The sequence below is a fragment of the Chroicocephalus ridibundus genome, chromosome 17 (genome assembly GCF_963924245.1).
Source record: "Chroicocephalus ridibundus chromosome 17, bChrRid1.1, whole genome shotgun sequence".
Lineage (NCBI taxonomy): Eukaryota > Metazoa > Chordata > Aves > Charadriiformes > Laridae > Chroicocephalus > Chroicocephalus ridibundus.
The window spans coordinates 1670052-1693512 of NC_086300.1; the positions used below are offsets into that span (position 1 = coordinate 1670052).

The 23461-nt window shown below is 46.6% G+C and overlaps 2 protein-coding genes and 1 long non-coding RNA gene across 9 annotated transcripts; 1 reads left to right on the plus strand and 2 right to left on the minus strand.

Annotated features, from left to right (window-relative positions):
• Positions 1-1279: 1279 nt before the first annotated feature.
• ATP5MC1 (ATP synthase membrane subunit c locus 1) lies at positions 1280-3899 on the minus strand. Of its 3 annotated transcripts, none has more exons than XM_063354725.1 (5): positions 3789-3899; positions 3180-3228; positions 2521-2598; positions 2072-2247; positions 1280-1516 (listed from the first exon to the last, which is right to left on the minus strand). In XM_063354725.1, exons 1-5 carry the CDS (start codon positions 3875-3877, stop codon positions 1402-1404), a joined length of 507 nt encoding a protein of 168 aa, XP_063210795.1. In that variant the 5' UTR covers positions 3878-3899; the 3' UTR covers positions 1280-1401. The 3 variants fall into 3 exon arrangements, with proteins under 3 accessions (XP_063210795.1, XP_063210796.1, XP_063210797.1); XM_063354726.1 differs by having other exon boundaries at positions 3718-3829; XM_063354727.1 differs by lacking the exon at positions 3789-3899 and adding an exon at positions 3521-3644.
• A 602-nt stretch (positions 3900-4501) lies between these two features.
• CALCOCO2 (calcium binding and coiled-coil domain 2) lies at positions 4502-16524 on the plus strand. 4 transcript variants are annotated; one of them, XM_063354573.1, is made up of 11 exons: positions 4502-4758; positions 7536-7724; positions 8070-8172; positions 8504-8658; positions 9384-9509; positions 10002-10129; positions 10241-10331; positions 11124-11246; positions 13914-14049; positions 14458-14495; positions 15008-16524. In XM_063354573.1, exons 2-11 carry the CDS (start codon positions 7545-7547, stop codon positions 15182-15184), a joined length of 1257 nt encoding a protein of 418 aa, XP_063210643.1. In that variant the 5' UTR covers positions 4502-4758; positions 7536-7544; the 3' UTR covers positions 15185-16524. The 4 variants fall into 4 exon arrangements, with proteins under 4 accessions (XP_063210643.1, XP_063210642.1, XP_063210641.1 ...); XM_063354572.1 differs by lacking the exon at positions 4502-4758 and adding an exon at positions 5674-6710; XM_063354571.1 differs by lacking the exon at positions 4502-4758 and adding an exon at positions 6734-6930.
• On the minus strand, positions 8668-23461 carry LOC134524486 (uncharacterized). 2 transcript variants are annotated; one of them, XR_010073596.1, is made up of 3 exons: positions 23230-23461; positions 13906-14071; positions 8668-9419 (listed from the first exon to the last, which is right to left on the minus strand). It is a non-coding gene; the product is annotated as an uncharacterized LOC134524486 (long non-coding RNA). The 2 variants fall into 2 exon arrangements; XR_010073595.1 differs by lacking the exon at positions 8668-9419 and adding an exon at positions 12258-13174.

The window sequence follows — 23461 nt, forward strand, 5'->3', positions numbered from 1 at the left end:
GCGAACCGGGGCGCGGTTTTAGTGCCAAGGTCACGCCTGCTTCACCAGGGATACCACAGCAGCAACGGCCATTCACGCAGGGTTTCGTACACGTAAGGGAGAATAAACGTAACTAGCCGAGATCCAGGGAACAGGGGAGCTTTCCTGACAGCTCCAACCTGCTCCCAACACCCAGAGACGGTTCCCACAGCGCAGGGTTACGCGTCTGGAGGAGACGGAAATCCTTCCCAGAGGGGGGATTTCTCCTCCCGTGTAGCCAGTGGGTTCTCCTCCAGCTCCCGTGGGCTTCAGAGCCACGTTTCATGGGATGGTTTGGGCTGGAAGGGACCTTAGGCCCATCCAGTGCCACCCCCTGCCCTGGGCAGCGACACCTCCCACCAGCCCAGGTTGCTCCAAGAAGACTCAGGGATGGGGCTTTTTTCGGTCAGATTCTCCTCGTCCCCCTTCCCCTCCCCAGGCGCGGCTGTAACGTGCACAGAGCAGCTCCTGCACCCTGTTTGCATCCCCCAGGAGGTCACTACCACTCATCTGAGCCTTTAAACACACGGAGTAGCTGGATTAATTCAATTAACTAAAGCAGATAAGCAGACAAGCCCCTGCAGCGTTCACCTTCTTTAAAGGCACAGCTGTCCTACCGCAGGGGCCAAGATCCGGGTTAGATTTTAGCATTTCTCTTCCCTAGAATACCGCAATCTCTAAAACAGCTGAAGCACGTAACTGGTGGGGGAAGAAATACAACTCAGCTGTGGTTCTTTGTGTAAAGCAATGCTTTGAGGAGGGACATGAACAGCGTGACCTTGAAAACAGCTCTTTGTAAAAGAGGAAAACTCGGACGATGTGGCAGTGCCTATCCCTGGGCACTTACTGTAACTTATGCAAACACCATTAATACACCTCTAAGCATGGTCACCTGTGCCCCTCACCTTTTCTACGTACCATCTTTCAGATGAAAAAAAAAAGGCAGCATAGCATTTTCAACAACAGTACATGGAAAAAACAACGCTTTGTCAGCTCATCTGGAAGAATTTGCTTTACTAGGGCGATGCTTGTTGGGATTTTTGCATAGATTGGAGCTGTTTGAGGACATCCTCTCCTGTCTAGCTGAATCCACCTTAGTTTTTCCTCCCACCATCATTTCTTATTCCCCTTCTCCTTTATCAGCAGGTTACCTCCATACCCACGACATCACCCTCTTCAACAAAGAAACCAGTTTCTCCAAATACTCCCCCACCACTGGACCAGCATATAAGGAAAAAATAAAGAAATAAAGAAAAAAAAATAAAGCCACCAGTTTATTTAGAGAAATCTTGTCTTTAATTGTCAGTCTGGAACGCTCTGATGGAAGCAGACTCAAACCGCAGAGGACAGAGTGATGGAAGCCGCAGCCAGGACCAGAAGTTGTCACATAGCAAAGAGGATAAGGAATGCCACCATCAAACAGAAGAGCCCCATGGCCTCAGACAGGGCGAAGCCCAGGATGGCGTAGGAGAAGAGCTGCTGCTTGAGAGATGGATTCCTGGATGTTGGACAAGGGGACAACACAACAGAGAGAAGGAAAAAAAAGAAAGGATCCACAGTGAGAAAAAACAACCCCAAACCAGAGCCTGTATCACAGAAAACCAGGATTATGTCACACAGGCAGCGGATTTTGGAGCACACAGCAGATTTATGGCAGGCAGCCACTGGCTGGAATGAGAAAGCCAGGATTTCTCCCTGGTTTTAGTGACATGTTGAGCCCTGAAGGCTCGTTTCACCTGCCCTGGTGGTACCAAGCGACGGCTCCTACTAACAGCTGGTGCTTCATTTCTTCTAGGGGCAGGCAGAGCTCCACAGAGCAGCTGCATCCTTCAGAAGTACAGGGTGGAATCAAACAATCCAGGTGATTTCTTAGTCATTTTAATAGAATAATGGATTACAACAATTATTTTATATTCCAAGGTAAACACAGTGTCTGCTTATATACGCTACACGTGTAGAGCTGGACATATATTCCAGAGAAAGCTCTACTAATCTACTAGGTTTAGTGCGGGAAGAAGGGAATAAATTCAAGCCAGCCTGGAATCTTACTCACCTGGCATAGCCAATGATCAAGCTGCCAAACACCGTCCCAATACCCGCTCCTGAACCGGCCACACCGACTGTGGCAGCGCCGGCACCAATGAACTTAGCAGCAGTGTCGATATCCCTGGAAACAGCACTGGTCTGGAACTCGCGGCGGGTCAGCTGTGGAGGGGAAATGCCAGCTGGCTGCGGGGTACAGGAGAAGAAACATGCTAATGACACTTTTAATCATAAATATAGAAATTTAATAAAATATGATCACTGTTTATCCTCTGCTCAAGGTAGAGCAAGATGAGCCAAGCTTGATAAGCCATCACCGATCTGGGCTAGAAGTCATATCTCCATATTAGCCCTCCACTTCACATACAAACTTGCTCCTCCATCTCAGGAGGAACCGTCAAGTACCACAGGCGGCGAGCACAGAAATACAGGACGCCGTTTACCACGTAAGAGTCTCACCTGTACAGTCTGCACCTCAGGCCTGCTGAAAACAGACACTGAAACTGGTCTGGCCAGAGCCCTGGAACAGCACCGGAACTGAAGCGAAACAAAAACAATTAACTCCTGTAGTTGGATGTGTCCACACTCATCCTCAGAAAAAAGCAGTTATTTTATGGAAAACAATCTTAGAATTGTTTAAAACCTCTCAAGAATGAAACAAGACTAAAAACCAAAGGCACATGCACGCGTAGGATACTTCTATTTTAGCCAGTTGGATTAAGTCCATGAACAACTGTACCACTGAGCACACACGGCAGCACAGCGAGTGTCGTATCTGCTACGGCAGTTCAGGTGTTATTACAATTCCACACATTTTCTTCCTAATTCATACCTTGAAAGAAAGGCACCTCTGTGACAATCAGTCAGCTTATCTTTAGAGAAGCCCTTGGACCTGCGGTTCATTGCACATCTACCAAGATGGTAGGTCTCACCCTCCGGTCACCAGAGGTCACCTTGTTTCCCCTCCTCATTAAATCTACGGTGAAACCAACCCCACACGACCCCACCTCAGCCGAGGGCGTCCAGGGCAGCGTTTTGAACCAAGCACCACAGAGAAAGGCTTCACAATCATCTACTAAAGTACCATTATACGTCTCTAAAAAAAACCAGTGACTTACCAGAGCTGGGGAGCCGAGGAGAGCCAGAGGAGCCTGCATTTTGATTAATCTAAAATAAACGAAATAAAACAGAAAGAAAGAAGGAATTGGGAATCTCAACGCTACCACCACCAGCCAGCACCGCCCCCCCCCGCCCCGGGACCGACACACACCAGCTCCATCCGCAGCCACGTCCCCGAGCTGCGCCCGAGGCTTTTCCCCACCGCCCCCACTCCCGGCTCCGGCTGCCCCCCCCGCCCTCCCTCGCTCCCTCCCTCCGATAATCCCCGCCTGGGCCCTCTCCAGGGCGGACCCAGCGCCGCGCACATTCCTCCCTTCCCCGACTCGGTCGAAGCCCCTACCGAGGGCCCGCCCGAGCCCCGGGGGGTGCGCAGGGACAGCGGAGGCGCCGCCGCTCCCCGCGCCCTCCCCGGCTGCCGCCTCCCGGCGAAGGGCACGGTACGGCCGGGCCCCGTCCCCGCCGCCCGCCCGGGCCCGGCGCTGCCCCGGTGCCGGCGGGGGATCGGCGGGGCCCGGCGAGGCCCGGAGCGGGGCCCACCTGCGCGGGGTCCGCTCGGGGCTGCGGCGGCGGCGGCTGTGAGAAGAGCGCGGCGCCCCCGCCCCGCTCACCTTGCCGTGTCCCCCCCGCGTCCTCCGCGCTCATTGGCTGCCGCCCCGCACGGCGCGCGGCACGCCGGGACAACATCCGCGCTCCCCATTGGCTGCGGCCGAGCGAGCCCCTCCCGCCAGCATCCGGGACAGCGCGACGGGGCGTGAGGGCGGTGTCGCAGAGCGGGCCGCCATTGGTTGGTTGTTTCCGCTGCGTGCTCGCTGATTGGCTGGCGGTCTGGAGGTCTTCCAAAGGACCATGAGGCCGCGGGGCCGCGACCCCTACCATAGAGGTTACCATAGAGGCGGGGCCGTGATGGCAGCGGGGCGGGCCCGGCCGCCCTCTCCCGTGCGCCGCCGGCGGCTGCTCCTGCCCCCGCGCCCGCCCCTCCTCCCGAGTCCCTCCTAAAAGATCATTTTGAACGTTTAAACATTTTTCCTGTGTTTTATTAAAGCGCCTGGTTCAGCTGGAACGCCGGAGCCGAGGTTTAGTGCCGGGGGGCCGGGTGAAGGGGGCCGCTGCCCGGACGCGGCGCAGGGGCAAGGCCGGGCTCCCTGCCCCGTTACCGGCAACCTCAACCGCTGGGCACCGCCGCTGGGGTGAGGCGGGGGCCGGCGGGCTCGCCCGAGGCCCGGTGTCCCGCCCGCCGGGGTGCCCCGGAGGAGGGGAGCGGTCGGAGGGGCCTCCCCAGGGCCCTGACTCGTTACCGGGGCGTCAGGCTCCCGCTTTGCCAAGCTCCCACCCCCTCCCGAGCCAGGCGGCCCGGGACAGCCGGCACCGGTGCCCCCGGTCTGTGCCCACCCCGCAACCGGAGCGCCGGCACTGCAGGGCGGTGCTGGGGGGAGAGGCCACTCCCCGCACCGAACTACGAGTCCCAGCAGCGCGGCCGGGACCGCCCAGGGGGAGGTGTCCCGGGACAGGGGGGCTCCGCCTGTTCCTGCTCCTCCGCCTCCTCCTCGCAGCCCCGGAGGGTTCCAGCCCCGCTTCTCGGTGAGTGAGGCGAGGGGCGGCGGCGGGGTCCCGTGTGCCCCTACCGGAACCTGATTCCGCCCCCCGGGGACTCCACGGGAGGCCGCGGGGCGGGGTTGCCCCGCTGCGAAGCGACGGCGATACTTTCACTTTCGTTTCCCGGTGGCGGAGACGGGGGGTGCCTGGCCCGGGGTCCGGGGGAGGGACATTTCTGTCCGCTCCCGGCCCTTCGCCGGGACCCCACGCACGGGGATGCCAACGGGGACCGGAGCCGGCCCCCCTGCCCCGTGGGACCCGGCGGCGGGGGACTGCCCGGTGTCCAACCGCGGCTGGAGATCGGTCTCGCTTGGGAAGGGGGAATCCGCGTTTTTGTGATTATTTTTTTCTGGGCGCTGCGGGTTAATTAAAGAGGGAAACGGCAACAGCGAACGAAAAGGAAAAAATCCCGAAAGTCCCCGGCGAGAGGCTGGGCCCTGGGCACCGGGGGAAGCGGGATTTATTTGGGTGAGCTGTACCGACACCTCACTGCCTCCCCCGGGGCGGGGACACCCCGCAGGGGGAGCTGTCCCCGTCCCCTCGGGCCCCTCTGCCTTGGCTGGGGACTTGGGAAGCTCTTCGCCGAACAAAAAATGTCAACGTTAATAAAATGTCCTCCCCACTCTACTTCCTGCCATCTTTTCCTGGCTCTGCCATCAGCGCACTCTACGTGGGTTGTTTTTCTTCAACATCACACTTACTTTCACCAAAACATCTTTTTTTTTTGCAGCAGAATGCGTTGTTTTGCTGCATCCAGACACTGACTCTTCATTTTCTTTGCAAATTACTTTTAAGCCTGGTGGCAGTAAGGGCTCATGTCCTGTCCTGTCCTGTCCTGAGGCGACGCAGAAACATGATGAAGGTGCTGTCCTTAGCTTTATTTTTTTTTTCTTTTTTTTCCTGTCTGGTGGCTGTAAAGAGGTCCCTGCCATTTGCAAATCATAAAGGCGCATCGGGGTAGGAAAGACTGACATCGGGCAGATAATGACTGAGGTTTAGATGAATCGCACGCCGTTTCCTGCGCTTTACTGAGCTAGCTAAAGGTGAACCTGCCGTCCTGGCTCTCCAGGAGGATTGTACCACATCCATTCCTACAACCTGCCCTGCCTTCCGCTTCCCGCAGGAGGAATTCTCCCTCCTCCCATGGCAGCCGGTGTCAGTGCAGTTCTCTCTGCTCTTTCCAGCTGTGGATACCTTTTGCTCTCCAAGCACACCCCGCAAACCCCCTCTGCACTTCTGCCTGATTTTCAGGCCTTTCTTTGGCACAGAAAACAGACGATCTCCTGGGTGATGCCAAAAAAAAAAAAGCGGGGTTCCAGGGAGTTCATTTCCATGTGAAACTTCTGGATTAGAGATGACCTGACATGCTCCGGTGGGATGGCTGCTCATGATGAACTTTCCCTCCATTCTGAGGTCAATCCTTGCTCGCTGCTGCTGTCACCGAGAGCAGCTGAGAAGGTTCTGCTTTGGATTCCTGGAATTGAATTGTCCGGGATTGGCGGCAGGGTTTTCTCAGCAGCGATCTGCCCCTTGACAGATTGCCAGGGCTGAAGCCTGTCTGCCTGCAAGATGTGGTGGCAAAGGGGGTGATTTAGTGTTCTGTTTCCAGTCCTGCCTCGGCTCCTGGCAGCGTGGGTACTGTTTTGATTGATGCACCCACTACAGATTTATGTTGTGTGATTTGTAGTGTCACAACACACCGCACAGTTTTCTGTATAGATAACTCATGCAAAAGCTTTAGTGCTATTTGTTGACCTGGCTGTCATGCTACATATTCATTTCGCTACTGAGAATCATCTTGCGGTTTCAGCGAGGCAGTCACGAGTAGCAAGGCTATAATAGCCTCATGACACAGGCTCGCGAGACACAACTAAGACGACCTGCCTAACCAGGATCTCCTCCGGTTGTGCTCTTCCATGGGAGCTGAGCTTAGCAAGGTACCTCTCTTCCCTCGCACCCAGGAAGCTGAAGATGAAAGACATTGTATTTGGAGGTCGAGTCATTGCGTTGGATCGGAATGCAGAAAGCGAGGAGGCTGTTGAGTTTGTTTATCAGCAGCATGCGTGCGTCTTGTATGTCTCACCACGGTCAGGCAGTGAAGGGGGAGTGTGGCAGGGCTGCGACTGCACTAGTCTGGAAGCTCCTAGCACAACGACTGTAAGCTGCTATTTTTGTCTTATATTACTGTCGGAGCATCTCACTGATGCGGCGAAACCTCTGTTATTCTCAAGCACTGTGCTAGTCTCCAGATTTCAGCAGAGCTGATGCACCCCCACATTAACTACATACGGTGGGGATGTGCCTGGCGTGCCAAATCACATGAAAAACGTGCTGTGGGGACAGCTGGCGATCCAGCAGGGTCTTCAAGCACTGGATCCCACAGCAGGTGTGCATGCTCCTCCTGCTGCAAGGCATCACTGCCTCTCCCGTGTAGGAGATCTGTAGAACAGTCAGCGGGTCTGGTTCGCAGGTCCCACAAAGGAGAGAGGTTGCTGTGCCACGCTGGCAGCCTCAGAGCACCAGGTAGCATGGCTGGGAAGCAGCAGTCAGATGAAAAAGTGAGCGTGAGCAGCAGCCTGGCCACAGCGGCAGGGACATCAGCGAGCTCCTGTGCCTTGCTGAGAAACCTGGGTGTGTGCATAGGGGGTTTTGGACCTCACACTGTCTCATTCCCGGGCCGTACCTCTTCATACCCTTCACAGACACAACCGCGTTGTCAGCATCTCAAGACGAGATAATCCCCTTATTCTTTCCTCTTGCAGACTTCCACGATGGATGAGACCTCAGATGAGCCTCCCACTTCTGCCGTCCTCTTAGACAACTGCCACTTCTCCCAGGTCATCTTTAACAATGTGGACAAGTTTTATGTTCCCGGAGGAGACATAACCTGTTATTACACCCTCACACAGAACATCGTTCCTCGCGGGAAGGACTGGGTGGGCATCTTCCGGGTAAGTGAGTACTGTGAAACCAGAAGTATGAGAAGGCAGCAGCAGAAGAAACAAACAGTGTGGGCTTTGACAGAACAGTGTTGGGGAATTTTTTTCATTAATAACCTTGTGTAATGCAACATCTTTATTGTGCCTTGCGACAAAATGCCACACCTGTTGTGACCTGAAAAGCTTCAAGGCTAATCAAACACTCTGATTATCCTTTCGTGTATAGGCCACAACTCTTAGAAGTCATAATATCAACGCAAAAATCCTCCCAGTAACTGATCTATGTGGAAATATAGTCCCATTACCACAGGGTAAACATGCACTGTGTGATGCCTTGTAACAATTTTGCTGTTGCAGGTGGGATGGAAAACAACCCGGGAATATTACACGTTCATGTGGGCTCCTCTACCCAGTGATGCCCGCAGTGATACCGCTGTGAAGCAACAGATCCAGTTCAAAGGTGAGCGGGGAGCTTGGGGGATGTACGTGCACGTGCACACACAGATTTCCACTTTCCTGCCGCCAATAAGCACTGCATTCAAAATTACAGGATATCTGCAGGACCATGTGTTGGGAGACTTATTTCAAATCCCACAGTAAATCACAGAATTTTGAGTCTGCTAAATTCTGCCATCCTGAGTGAGCGATATTGTTTGTTTTCTTATCACTGGCACAGAGAATGACTAACAGTGCAGGAACAATGCTGAACTAGGATGTCTCAGTTTTCTGAGGTTCTCACTTTCTGTGATGTAGAGTTAACAGACTTGAATAATTAGAACTGCATATGACAGGGTCGTTATGTTTGTCTGAAGCTTACTACCTGCCAAAAGATGATGAATACTACCAGTTCTGCTACGTTGACCAGGATGGCGTGGTCCGGGGGGCCAGCGTGCCTTTCCAGTTCAGAGCAGAGACTGAGGATGATATCCTGGTGGTTACCACACAGGTAGGTGTTCTCTCTTTCTCTGCTTTTTCCTGCCTCTGCTTTTATTGCCATATGCTCACTGCTGACATGGAGTGATCTGGTGAATCAGATGCCAAGCTAGAACTCAGCAGACTTGGATCCTATTCTTGGCTTTGCTACTGCTCAGTCACACAAATTTGGGCAGCCTTTGTTCCTCCACCTGCCATTTATCACTTAGATTGTGAGCCCCTTGCAATGGGGAGCGACTTAATACATAGTGTTTCAGGGCCCTTTGGATATTTTTAAATGAAAATGTCATTTTCTTGGAAACAGTCTCCCATTAGATGGGAGTAAAAGAATGCACATACACAACAACTGAGGTGCTGTGAAGCCAAGCACACTTATTTTGCAATGTCTTATGTGCAGCCCTTTTGTTAATGACTACACTGCGCGTGTGATTCTAATCTAACAAACTGCAAAAAGCCCCAAACCTCTGCCTCTGCTGACTTCTGCAGACACAAAAGGCACAGAGCATCTTAAAGATCAGGGGCAGTATGTGCTTAGTGTTGGGGCTGGGTTGATGGTCAGTTTTGGACAGACTGGGAAGAGTGAAGTAGCCATCTGGTCCGCGCTAGTACTGAAAGCACGGGGAGGTACAGAGTGTTCCCTTTTGCAGAGCTCATCTTTCTTTGCTCTTCCCACTGTGCTATTTGGAATGTAGCTTTTCGGTGCTTCTGTTACGACTGAACAACTTCGTTGCTTGCCAGGGAGAAGTGGAAGAGATTGAACTACAAAACAAAAATCTGCAGAAAGAAAACGAGGAGCTGAAAGCAAGCTGTGCAAGTCTCAAGAAACAAAACATTGATCTGCAGAAAGAGCTCAACAAGATGCAGGTAAACAAAAAAGTAAATAAAATAAGTCAGAAACTTTAAGTCTGAAAGATGAAGTGGGTCTGAGTCAGGTCCTGAAGCATGCATGTTCCACTGTATGCTTCCAGGAGAAAACTAGAGAGGTTTCTCCCCATATTATCTGTTTAATCCTTTACCAAATCATACAAGACCTCTACTGTGAAAAGAACAATAACGGTGAACAAGAGGCATCTGCAGACACAGGAGTCAGGAAGATATGCGAAGGGGACTGTTCAAAAATGTTTTGTAGGCTGTCCCAAAATCGTATTATCATTGTCTTTTCCTCCTTCAGTTTTGCTCAGGGCTTAATATAAATTAAATGGTGTCTGAAAGAGTAGTTGGGATGCAAGGGAGAGATTTCCCTCCTTCAGCTGGGCTGCCTGGAAATGTTGTGTTTGAGGGATTTTACAGTTCCAGTGCAGCAGGACTATTGCTTGGGTCCCATTTACCTCCTGTCAACCTCACTGTGATTTTCAGGAGCTGCAGAATAGTTTAGAGTCTCTAAGGAGCAACACAGAGAAACTGGAACTGGAGCTGAATTCCCTGAAGAAGGAAAATAAACAACTAAAGGAGCTGGATGACTGCAGAGAAGCAGAACTGCACCAGTAAGTGTATTTACAGCATATCTCCAAACAGGATTTCATGTAAGCACCTTGCCTTTATGGATTAAATTTCCACCCATGAAAGTATGATGTGTTTTGATTTGTTCTGAATAGACTCAAAGAACAAATTCAGAATGTGACCTCTGACAAGGACCGCCTGGAAACCAGACTGAAAACAGCAATGGATCACATGGACCAGCTGCAGGTAGCAAACACAGAGCTGCCCTCCTTCACTTTGCTTTGCCTCTGACAGAGGACTGAGCAATCTTGAGCAAATATGTAGTGTATGAGTTTCTTTTTTGATTACCTGGGTTCTTTAGGAAAATGTCAACCTTTGATATGATCTGACCTCCAGGAAACCTCAAGAAATCTGTGTTCTGGAAGGGAAGGTAGAGGGGGATGTGCTAAGAGAAACTGTCAGGATTTTATTCCCTAAAAACCATCCCCTTTGCACACTCATTAAGTTGACCAAAATCAGACTGTTGTTTACTTCCTGCTAGTTAAGGATCCAGGCAGAAAACACTTCAGTTCTGAAAAACATTCTAAAATTATGTTCAGTACTTGGATGAAAACAAGACTTGTAGCTGGGAGGTACGTGAAGGGAGGAGGCAGACTGGAAATAGCTTGGGGGTTAGGTCTGGGACATGGGAGACCCAGAGCAATGGGACAACCATCCGGCTATAGAGTTTCTGGTTTTCTCTTTGCTCTCTCCCTTCTCAGACTAGCAGTGTTATGTTGAAACTTAGAAAGCTCCCCAGAGAAGGTACAAATGAATACTGTGTTCTGATGAATACATCAGCTCCAGTATATCCCCATGTAACTTTGTAGAAAACTGTATTCTCAGTTTCTACAAAGGTTTGAATGGAAAAATGTTTGCAGAAAAAAAATTTAAGCAGCCATGGGTTCTGGAGCTTTGCTTTCTGCAGCAAAAAGTGCCTGTGCTCCTCACTCAGAGCTGTTCGATTCTCACTTTCTGCCCACCCTTCTTTCTCCCTAGTCTCAAGTGTTGAATTATGAGAAAGAAATGGAAAACCTGTCTCTCATGGACCGGGACAAGACAGAGCAGCTTGAAAGTTTGAAGGAAGAGAATCGCCAGTTACGCGCGATTGGAACTCAACAGGTAAAGCCTTCCCTGAGCATCACAGTGCTTCAGGGAGCCAGGGCAGAGAGGCTGAGGCATCTTTGGCAGTGTGCAGGTACAAATACTGCACAATCTTAGGAGAATCTAGGGGTTTCCATGACAGAAAATGTCCATGGTGGCATGACTGTCCACATAGGTGGTTCAGTGAACACACCATCTGGCAGATTCTTAGAGTATACATATATTCTTATAGTATACACATATATTTTAGTTTTGGAAGAAACACCTGTATAACTATTAACGGTAATATTCATTCTCTGTAGCAGGAAAATTCAGTCTCTGTCTTTATCTCTTTTGAGTCAGCTCAAGGGATAAAGGAAATCAGCGGGAATTCAGGACTGATGTTTGGCTGGTTGCAAATCATTGCATCTAAGCAAAATTGTTTCAGGACTGGGACTTATGGGTAAATAAAACAGGTTGACCTAAATCTGCCCAGGCTACATGCTGTTAATTTTACTTCCAACAGGAAGCTAACTGGTAATTGGTGTAAGGCAGCAACCTTGCTCGTCTTCTCCTCTCTGTTTATATTTTTGTCCCTTTCTCATCTTTAATATCTTAAATTTAGCATTTAATAATCAATGAAATAGATGCAATATGGTCAGAATGCACCAAAACAAGCTGTAAACAATACAAAGTTTCTGTTCTGTAGTTTGGTGCTCTGCCCCACATCCTTCTACGACACCTCTTTGCAATTCCACTCATGAAAATCTGTGATTTCTGTGCAGAAGGAGGAAAATAAGGAGCTTGAATGTTGCGTGGAATACTTGAAGGGGTCGAAGGCGGAACTCGCTTTTTCTGTCCCCCCTGTCTGCAGAAGGAGCCCAGGATTTGTGGGGGTGCAGCTAGGGAGATGGTCCCAAAAGTGCTGGGCACGGAGCTCTTTGGAACCTGCCAGTATCTGTGCAGGGGAGCTGAGATTCACCGACAGTGCTGTTTCTCACCTTCTTTCAATTTGCAGAACCATCACAATTTCTCTGTGATGCTGCCAGTGACTATATTTGTAAATAAATTAAGTTTATGGACAAAAGGCTTGCTTTTCTTAGGTAACCACTGCAGACCTTTTAGAAGTAATCCACAAACCTCAGCATGGGAAATCACTCCTTGAAGGAACGTGAATGATATAAAAGAAAAGGGCAGCATGCTGTGGCCTTTCTTTCTCCTGAAGAAACCATCATTGGCAATGACTGAGGCTGTCACATCATCTTTAGCCTGTTGTCCTGAGTGACCTTCTAAAGGTGCTTCTCTCTCTGTATGTGCTACTGGGGAAGCTTTTGGAGGCTCTACTCTGACTTTGGCATTGAAAATTAGATGCCTAAAATAGATGATGTGATTACCTCCGCTGTGATGCCAAATGTTCAGGATTCTTAGAGTGGTACTTTGAGAATGACTGCAGAACCCCTGAGTACTCTAGCTTATCTAATTTACTGATTTAATTCAAGAGTCAGCTACAAGATTAATTCCTAAGGATGTACTGGCTATCCACCATCAACGCAAGTCTGACAGCACCAGGAAACCTGGCACGCTTGGATAGCTCTCACCTGCCAGGGTGGATTTTTCAGCTGTATGAATTCCTTTTCTTCAACCCCTCTCTTTGTTTGACCTGTCATATGTCCCCTTCGGACGTCATCTCACATGTTGTAATGAAAATACAGACCATGAGTGATGACATAGAGATATACTTACTAGGTGTTAAACTCTGAAATGGTAAGACTTGCAATGAAAGTGAAGGTTATTTGTTGGTAATCAATACAGCATGAGTCAGCTAGGATATGACAGCTCCAGTACTTGAAGCTGACATCATTTAATTGTCAGTTTCCCATGATTTACCAAATAACACTCTTCCTTCATAGCAACAAAACCAGGACTTAATGAAAGAACTTGAGGAGCAGAAGCGTTTGTTTCAGATTCTGCAGGCAAAAAAGAATGAAGCTAATGAGGAAAATCAGATGAGAACTTGGCACAACTCCCTCGCCTTTCTCCTGTATTGAATACGACACTGATCTCTCAGTCTAGTGTTCAGTTCCATTAACCCTTACACCAAACAGATCGCTAATTGTGCCCGCACGTGCACCATCACCTAAGCCAGGCTGCCAGGCTGTCTGCAGGCATGTACAAATGACTCTCTGCTTACACTCGTGGTGTGGTGTTGCTGCCACGACTGTACAGCCTAAGAGGGAGGGCCCAAAAACATGCATTTTTTTCCCCCACCACAGAATAGACTGGTTTATCCATAAGAGCGTGGGCATTTTCAAAAACTCCTAATGTTAGCTTCATTCTTACAGCACTGAAATGAATGGACTTAGTCATTTAAGCAAACATAGCCTTTTTGTCCAGTCTAAACAGTGACTGCTCAGTTTTGTTGCTTAGTCTGCGTGACTTCATGACAGCCTTCTGTCTTTTAAAATGCATTACTCCATTGCGATCATACTGTCTGCCTTTCCAAGCAGGCCACAGAATAGATCCTTGCCCTTCCTTACCTCACTTTCCCATTCTGTCAATCAGGACTAACGCTGAGCTACCTAAAAGAAGTTCAGAGCAATTTTGCTTCTGATATGAGAGGATCTGTGTTAGTGCAAAGCATGACTTTTCTCTGAAATGGTCTCCTGAGCATCTGGAAATACATTCTGCCATTCTGTACCTTTGCAGAAACAGAGGGAAGATGAACTCCTGAGGCATCTCGCACAGGCTGAAGAGGTTTCTTCCTTCTCTGTTGCTTCACAAGCTCAAGCTCCAATTCCAAGTCCAGCAGTAGGAGGCCTTCTGTTTGGAAATCCGTACTATGGTGAGATTACTTGGCATTCTGTCTGAAACCGCAAATACACGTCAGTTAGAGTCTCAGCAAATTATCCTCCCTCTCAAACTGAAATGCTGTAGAAAAGACATTATTAGCAGCACCTCTGTGCAGCTTTGCATGTGTGCAGATGACCTGGCAGCTGCAAAATGCTGCCAGGTGTTAAGAGCTGACTTAAGTGATCAGCTGTCTGTTCATTTTCTGCCAAGAGAGACAACTATTAGCTAGTTTATTCAGCTGTGAGACAGCTAGTTCTGTGGCTTATGTCCAGTTTCCATAGTCCTAAATATAGAGGTTTACATCCAGAGCCACATCCTCATGTTTCAAGAATTACTAGTTATCAGCACATTACATTGTTAATCATTTTGTTGTGGCTAAATTGACTACTTCTTTTTGCAGCTGCGGGAGCAAAGCTGGGGGCAGGAGCTTCAGACTTAGTAAGTAAACCGGACACAACTGGACATGAATTTGTGGTTTATGGACATGAATTAGTATTTTGAAAGAAAAAGCTCCAAGTTCAGCTCTATAACTCATTGTCTACGTGCTGGTTTAGTCCTGGTAAGATAGTGGACAACAAAATGGAGCCACGTATGCTAAACACGTACAATTAGTAAGACTTATATGTGTTAAGGAAGAGAAAGGAGACTCTGTTGACCTTAATCTTTAAGGACCAGCTCTTGGCAGCATCTAATGTCAGCATGAGCAGCATGCAGCTGCTAAATACTTTATTTCATATTAGAGACATGAACATTTGCTATGTAAGATGGAAAGTTAGAGTACTTCTCAGAAGCCCTTGACTTTTAAGTGCTGGAGACATCTGAAAACTTCAGTGTTAGAAGTCAGAAAGACTTGTCCAAAAGTGGTAATATCTGGCTACTAAACTCTTCTGTTTCTTCTCTTTGAATATAACTTTTAAACTGACTTTATTTGCATTTGCTTTGTACTTCAGGTTTCTATAAGGAAATGCCCCATGTGCGATGAAGTATTTCCTGAAGACAGTGAAACAAGTCAATATGAGGCCCATGTGCAGAGCCATCTCCTGGAGTGCCCACTCTGCAATGAGGCCTTTGAAAAGTCCAATAAGCAGGTGTTTGATGACCATATTTTTTGTCACAGGCTGGAATAATTCTGAGTTTGTATCTGCTCTGTAGGATAGCTAGCAGAGGCCGCAGTATAGAGTAGACCAAAATCACTGTATAGGCTTGATTCATGCTAATAACATCACGCAGACAAGACTGACTACACCGCTAGTACTGTAATTCTGAGCTTTCTGTTCCATGTAGTACATGACCGACACATAAATCAGGTCAGACATCCACATCCTGAAACTGAATCACCATCACAAAACTTAAGTCCTCTGTCTTGGATCAAGTATATATGCTTGTTAAACGAGTTACAAATCCTATTGTTAATAATTTAGTTGAATGTGGCACCTGTCCTTTAGAACAGGATTGGCCATGTAACCGTTCATCCAGGTAGGGACCCAAGTGATGGGATGTAGTACAGCAGTTTTCTGTACTTGGCTGATACATCTCTATTATAAAGGTTTTATTCTTTAATATAGCACTGTGTTTACTAACCAAAGACCAGAAACATTGTATAATCTTTTAGGATTGCACCTTCAGTCCTGCTCAGCTTCTAGAATGCAGAATTATTGATAAGTAAAAAGTCTAAATACAAATACATCTCTTCTTTCGCTATCAGGTGTAAAGAAGGGAAAGAGACATTTATAAAGAGACCAAAGATCTGTTTGCAGATCTGAAGCTCTAGGGCTCTCCTTACAGCAAAGTAGGCTTATTCTAGGGTGAGGCACTTGCACTGTTTTCTCCATCCATCTCCAGATGAGGAAAATCTGAAATTTCTGTAACAGGGAAGGTCAGTATGGTGTGGAGCCCGTAGAAAAGCAGTGAAAAAAAAAGCAGAGCAGAGGATAAATGGTCTCTCAGACAGAAACCAGGCATCCTTATTTAAAGGAAATTATGAATTTGGATTATTTCTTTTTTATGTTTCTAAACCTTCTTGATTTAACAAGAAGAGCCTGTTCTCAAACCAAAACATTGTGATCCAAAACTAAGTGCCTTGGGATATTACAATGCTTTATGCATAGATTACCCAATTACTGTTTTTATTTCTGCTTCAGAATTTTCAATTTATGATTAACAGCTCTTTTTTTTAATGCAAACACAAATGGGGAAAGGTTTACTATACAGCTGTATTAGACTCTGTTTCCTGATGAATATCTGAAGCAACAGAAAATCCTAAGAAGTTTACATAGAGTTTTAAGAATATTTAGAGTAACAAAGACTTCAAAATGTTTTACTGTTTTGACTCTACACAAACTTTTTATCAATCTAGGTTTAAATAGAGTATTTCCGTCTTGAGATGCACTATACTGGTAAGCATTATTTAAAAAACCTGTAAAAGAAAACCGCAAACCAAAATAAAAGCTATATGGAGAAAATCTGTGATAAAAGGTGTCTCTTTCTGTTCATTCTTAAAGAAATAAGCTGGAGGAATTGACGGGGTCTTAAGGGAGCTATTTGCAGGCTTTCAATTACTTGCTGAAGCTTCTGTCTAACAAAGTACTTAAGCACCTCTCTGAATAACTTCTAACACACAACACGGTCTCCCTACGGGTAGTGGGACTGTTTCTGTTTAACAGAAAGCACATACATTTAACTGGTTGATCTTCAGTGGCTCCTCGCAGCATGGGAATATATCATGAAGGCCAAAGCATAGTATGGGATAATGCGAACAAATCTGGAAAGTAAAATGAGCTGTATGGGATCTATTTGTTTACATCCTTACCGGCAGTGCTGATCTAAAAACCTAGAGCTGCCTGAATTCCTGCTGTGTTATAGGAACATCCGCATATCAATATTTTTTTCTCAAGGCAAGGAAAAAAAGCTGAAAACCTCCTCCCTTGGGATGAAAAACTATTAATTAAAAAATACTTGGTATTGTGCATGTTTTGACATTATTGATCACTATATCTCAACATTCCTGACACAGCTTTATCCCAATTTCGACAATCAAACATTCCATCAAAATAAGGCTTATTTTTAACTGAACACTTGTTTCCTCAGGAAAAGCCCCATTGTTTTTCAAGAAAATGCTTTTCCCCCCAACCGCTTCCTGTACGTCCTTGTTCTAAATTACATTTTTCTTCTTTTACTGCTTTACATCTTGACAGAAGCAGATCAAACAGGAGAGATACAAAAGCAATTTTTACAAAAAACCCTCATAGTTCACCCAAATGCCAGTTATCAGACCTCCTTCCTTTCTACACTGTAGCTAGTACTGTCTTTTAGCAGCTCGTATCTCAAACCCAAACCCGGTCACCTGGGGTTAGGGTTATGTCACGATGCCATCTACATCCTTGACCTACTGGTGCCAACTGTCGGTGCCCCCAAATTGCCTCTTCATCCCTTTTACGCTGGTACCCATCATTTTCCACTTCATTGCTACAAATCTCGCTGCCTATGTTGAGCTGCTGGCCCTGGGACACAGGCAGCAAGCCGGTGACCGGCAGAGGGGGTCAGACTGCAATAAATCTCATGAGGATGCTGGCTTTTTGAAGTATTTTAAGGTATGTCATTTGTTTTCTGTAATAATTGCATAGATTCAGACTCCCAGCCATATACTTTGGCCTGGTGCAGGTCATACCTTCCCTACCCTGGGCAGCCAGGGACCAATTTACCCCAAAGTACAAATTACATCATATATTTTCTGACCAAGTTTTCATTTTGCTTGTAATTTACAGCATTATTTATGTTACTGCTGCATTTAGCCTTTGGAATCATAAGAGGTTTCAATCCTATCTCAATTTTATGGTTTAATACAGAAGTAGCTCAAATGGCTGATAATTAGATATAGTTATACTTTGGATGAGATCCAATATTACATTGATATGTATTGGATAAGGACCTTGAAATAAATTTTCAAGAGGGACAGTAGGTGTTTGGCACAATTTATACCCGAACTCACGTAGCATCTGAATAGACATTCTTAGAAATATATATATAAAAGGAAGAAGTCATACTTTGTGGGACAAATCTCCATGAATATATAAGTTTTTAAACCTTTACAGAGCTTATCAGTCTGGTCCAGCTTAGGAACTGGCCCAGTTTGCTTTCCATGAGCGACCACTGCTCCAATGCAGCACAGCATTGTCTATTCCCTCATCCAGGAAAACCCGCTCAACCTCAGAGAGCTCTTCTCCCTTTCCTTGGTCCTTTTGCTTCTCCTTCATTTTTGCCTGCCTTTTCCAAGTGTGTTCTTTCTTTGCGCTTTCTCTCCCATTCACACAGAGTATATTTTGAATGTATCTGTCCCTGTCCACAGCACATCATTTTCCAATTAACAGGTATGTTTCTGTATGTGTAAAATCCAAACCAGAGGATAACCTCTCAACAGCAAAGACACACTGCAAACTACGGTCACAGAGGGCATCACGTACCAACTGATATCAGTTCATTTCAGAGGAAAGACCATTGTTTTGCCTGGAAAAGTTATTTTTGGTGCAGAAAACAAAGAGGCTGGCCACAAGGGAGACAATTCCAGATTCCCAAACTATTTCAGCCCTGAAAGCTGGAGTATCTGGAAGGATGCTGAAATAACTGACTGATGGCTCAGCTTCTTTCAGAAAGTGATTCCCAATTGTACAGCCACAGTCCCCTTCCTCACTTGAACAGACTCTTTCCTCCACCCTGGTTCATCTCCATCTATCCACGTATTCTCTCCTCTTCCTCCAGAACAATTTGGACCTTCAGCACTGTCAGTCTCCTCCAAAATCACAGCGCTGAGGTTCAGGGTGTAGATGAGGGCGGGGTGGAGGCATGGAGCGCCATCCATCTGGCAGCGTTGCCTTTCACCCTGCAAAACACAGTCTGGGAGCGCTGCTGCTGTTTCTTGTCGCTTCACCTTAATGAGGCTCCCATGGAGAGCGGAGGAGGAAATAAAAAGATTCCCGACAAAAGGAATGTAAATAGACAAGATGCAGGTGAACAAAGGAGGAAAAGGAAAGCCATGTACAAGCCAGCTATTGAGTGGTTATACTCGGTAATCGACTTCTCAGTTTGATTTTAAGACACAGCAGAAGAGATCAATAATTCTCTAGAGCAGCACAATGCACATCCAGGGTTTAAAGTGTTTTGGTTGTCGAAGTCCTTATTTCAGGAATCAGTCCTATGCTTACTTAGTAAGTGGAGAGACGCTTCTGTGTTTGGCGTGTCAATGATGGGAAGCGGAAGAGAGCAGAGAAGGGAACGGTGGAAAAAAATGTTCTAAAATGACACTCAGACAGACTGCCACACCAATTCAGGTGGGGCAGCTCAGAAAAATCTGTGGAAGAAAATGCTCACAGGCCTCTGTGAGAGTGAAAACTGAAGATATTACATTACACTTATGCAGAGGGTTTTTTTCTTTCTTATATTATTTTGCAAGGACACGTTGTTTATCTTTGTTCTGCTGTGGAGATCCAGACTGACCTATTCCTGCTTGCACAGGAGTCAATGAGTCCCTTTATCTCTAGTGCACTAGTACAAATAGAGAGTGCTCAGTGGGTATATAACGGCATGAAACCCAAACGCTGCCATTTATCACCCTCTTTATACTGAATTAAATCACTATGTGAAACGCACTGAAGAATCGAACCTTTATTGTTCTGTTGGTGGAAGGATTGGGTCCCAGAATTACATCAGTTGTTTTCTCTAAACAGCTATTAGCCTCCTCCATTATACTAACAGAACTGGTTTCCATCCTCTGCCTCATTTATTCCAAACCAGCATTATTGAAGTGAATGGGGTCTAGGCCCTGGATATTAGAAGAGCTGTTGGTCTACCCATAAATAACAAGTTGTCAAGGATTTTAATGGAAACCCTTAGAGTGCTGTAAATCTGTGCAGTTCTGCCTGCATCCCCTCCCTCATTTCCATCACAATATCACTCCAGTGGGACCGCAGCTTGCAGCATGTGCCAGGCAGCCTAGATTGGTAGGACACGGGGGAAGAAGGGGGAAAAAAAGAGCTGGAGATGGGGTGGGGGATTCAGAACAGTTGGTACTGCAGAAGCATCTGCCGGGTGGCCGGTTTCGGAGTCACCTGGGCTATTCAGCATGGCAAGGGGAAAGGGCTATTCATCCAGGGGGACTGGAGCGGGGAATAACAAAACCAGGGATGCTTGTGGAATAAAGACGAATGTATTGCAGTTTACATTTCGCTCCGTTGGTCTGTGAAGCAGTAAATCTTAGCAAGTAGAGGGTTTTGTTAGGTTTTGATCACATTTTAAGTGGCACAGCTAGGGCAGTGGCACTGCATAGACTGGCTCTTGCTGTTAGGCAAAGAGGATTTCCCTTTTCAAGATTTATTTTTTTAACCTTCCTAGCCAGTCCAAACTACCTTGAGGGAAAATTTGACACCACATCTTGATCCAAACAGCAATGCTTCTGTAGTTCACTGGATCTGGCCAGAAACTGGGTTACTACAAAGTATGCCCCTTGACTTAGTCATCCCCCAAATATCTGTAGCTCAGCTGCCTGCTCAGATCATCGCACCTTGCTGTATACAACACTAAAGCCTTCTAGGAAGGAACTTGAGCTCACTCGTCCGTTCTTCGTCAGCTATATGATATTATGGAATATATTATGGTTGGCACAGCCACGCTTGTGCCCATCCCGCTCACAAAGCAGACAAGACGGCATGAGGCCCTGTTTAAGAGATTGTGTGGACCCTCTGCCTTCTGAGGTGCCAGAGCTCATTAAAATCTTTATGCAAGGTCAGTTTAGGCTTAGATGTAGGCTTGCACGCTGGCTTACCACATAATATAAATAAAAAATTACATTGGTGACAAAGCTTTAGAGTGCCCAGGGCTTACAGTCTTACATAATTACTAGTCTGGCACTGAGAGTTTAAAATACAGCAAAGCCATCAGCAACACAGATCCTAAATTAATTACTTTAAATACAGCTCCTTTCACATTACAACCTCCCATGACAAGCACTGAAGAAGCATGCCTTATGAGACTTATGCTCTACATAACATAATTAAATATTACCCCTATGTTACAGACAGGGAAACAGTTACACAAACATGAAGGAATTTGGCCAAAGTCTCTCAGAAAATTTGTGGCATAATTCCCCTTTCCCTCACCAGATTTACCATTCATTTTGAGAAAGGCTGAACAGCACGAGAAATGAGCCAGGATGGAGAAAAAATGGATGGCTGCCAAAAGGGATTGATGCCTTTCAGACTCCAGGGAGTTTTTAACCCTTCCCAACGGTTTTCCCAGCCTGAAAAACCTGGTGGGGTTCATCAGGCTGTACTTCTCCTCTACTGATCCATAAGAGATTCGCCAGTGGGAGCAGCTGCTTTGAGACCGAGTTGATAACTCAAGCCCTGAGGCACTTACATCTGTACGTCTCATCCCCTGCCTGCTTCCCTTCCCCAGTAACAGGATGAGACTAGAATATTGCATGTGCTTTTATAATGTGTATTCCTGTGGGGCCTTGGTCATGATTACGGCATCTAAATGCAACCAGAAACAAACAGTGACAATGAAAAAGACAAAAAAGATGGTCAGCCTGAAGATTCTGAACATTTTTTACACTAAATTTCTTTCTGTTTAATAATATCTTGCAGTTTCATAAGCCATTCAGTGTAGTTAATTCCTTTTTTAATAACAGTTATAGTATTTCTGAGAGCAGCTGCTGCACATGTTATGTAGTACAGCTGAGAGCGCCATATGGATTTTTAATTCCTAAGAGTTATTACTTGGTTGTAGCAGTATATGTGAACCCACGCTTGCCTTAATGGAGTCATTAGACTTGACAATCCTTCCTTAAAGAGGGCTATTGTTAGGATAGATCTGATCCAAAATGTAGGAAACGTGTAGAAGAAGGGCTCTTCATTATATAAAACACAGAACCCCACTTTTTTTTTTTTTTTTAGGCAGCTCAGTGTTTTTTACACCTTCAGGAAGTTCCTTCTCTGTTAGTACAAGATAATTTTAATGACCTGTATTCTGTCCATTTAGAACTATACCTAGAAAGTGTGCCTTGAGGTGTTAGTGTTGCTTTACACCAGCAGGTTTTTTAACAAATCAGGCAAAATGGGGACACTCAAACTTTCTTGCAAGCTACTAGAACACCCCTCTGCACTTAAAGGAAGAAATCTTATAATACTCAGAGTTACAATCCTAACACATATTCTGGAAGAGACCTTAGCTTTGAGGGAGATATTAAATCATATTTCTCAGTGAACTTTTCTAAGACAAGCCCTAAACATGAGATTCTCACACTTTATCCTAAAACATGTGGCCCAATGAGAGACAGAATATAGACTAGACGCATCACTGCACAATCCTGAACAGAAATTTCTTTGGTCCCAGTAAAGGTTGTAATCCTTGTGTTTACAAGTGGCAGAAGAGAAAAATACACTGCTGTAATGTAGAAGTTATATATACCTATAGATCACTTGAATGCATTGTATTGAGTATGCTACAGATTGCTCAAATAAATCTAAGGAGCTCACTGGATCTTTAACTCTATTGAAAACGTTGGAAAACTCTTAACCTTATGACACATATCAGGATTGTAAAATTTAAAATGAATTCTAGTAAATCTGCTGCTGGCTGCCATGGAAACGGAGCAGGTTAGTTTAAAGGAATCAGTATCACCCAAAAAAAGAAAAAAAAAAAGGGGGGAATCCAGGCCTTTTTTTGTGTGATAATTAGCTTAGAACAACCTGCTCCATTTTTAGCCATCTCAGTCTGTTTCCATGGCAGCCAGAACTGAATTCATAAAACTATTGCAAATTCTGGATGTAAATGGTGCAACCCATTGTGTGTGCAGCACTAGCAGACCTTGGAGTCTAATTTCAGTTTCTCAAAGCTGGCAGTTTTCTTTCATTATTATTTACGTAGGATGATTTTTGTGCCTTTTTAAAGATTTAAGAGAAGGATCTGTGCATGACTGCTAACCCAGAGTTAGGGCAGCATGGACAGAGCAGGTGCAGACCCATCTGCAAACCTCTGTCTGTTTAAAACCCAAGTCCTGAAATCCCACCCAACCAGCAGCACAGCGCCTCATGACAAGGCATGTTGCCTGACAAACTCCTGAAGGGAAGATCCTGTATGCCCACGGCTGCTTGGGGATCAAAGTCAAGGACTTCACTACCTGGTGTCACCTGAAGCTCCTGTGAGCCTCACGCCCTTCTTCTGGCCTCCCAAAATGGCATGCTATAGTGGTGCAAAGGCAGAGTCCTCCACTACCAGCTCTCCACACGAAGCCCGCAGAAGGGGAGCAGAGCTCTGAGGCGGTGGGGAGCGGTTTAGTACCACCACATCCCGCCCGGCCACGAAGCGAAGGGACAGCTGCCCTCAGGAAAACCCCCCTCCTTCCCTCACGC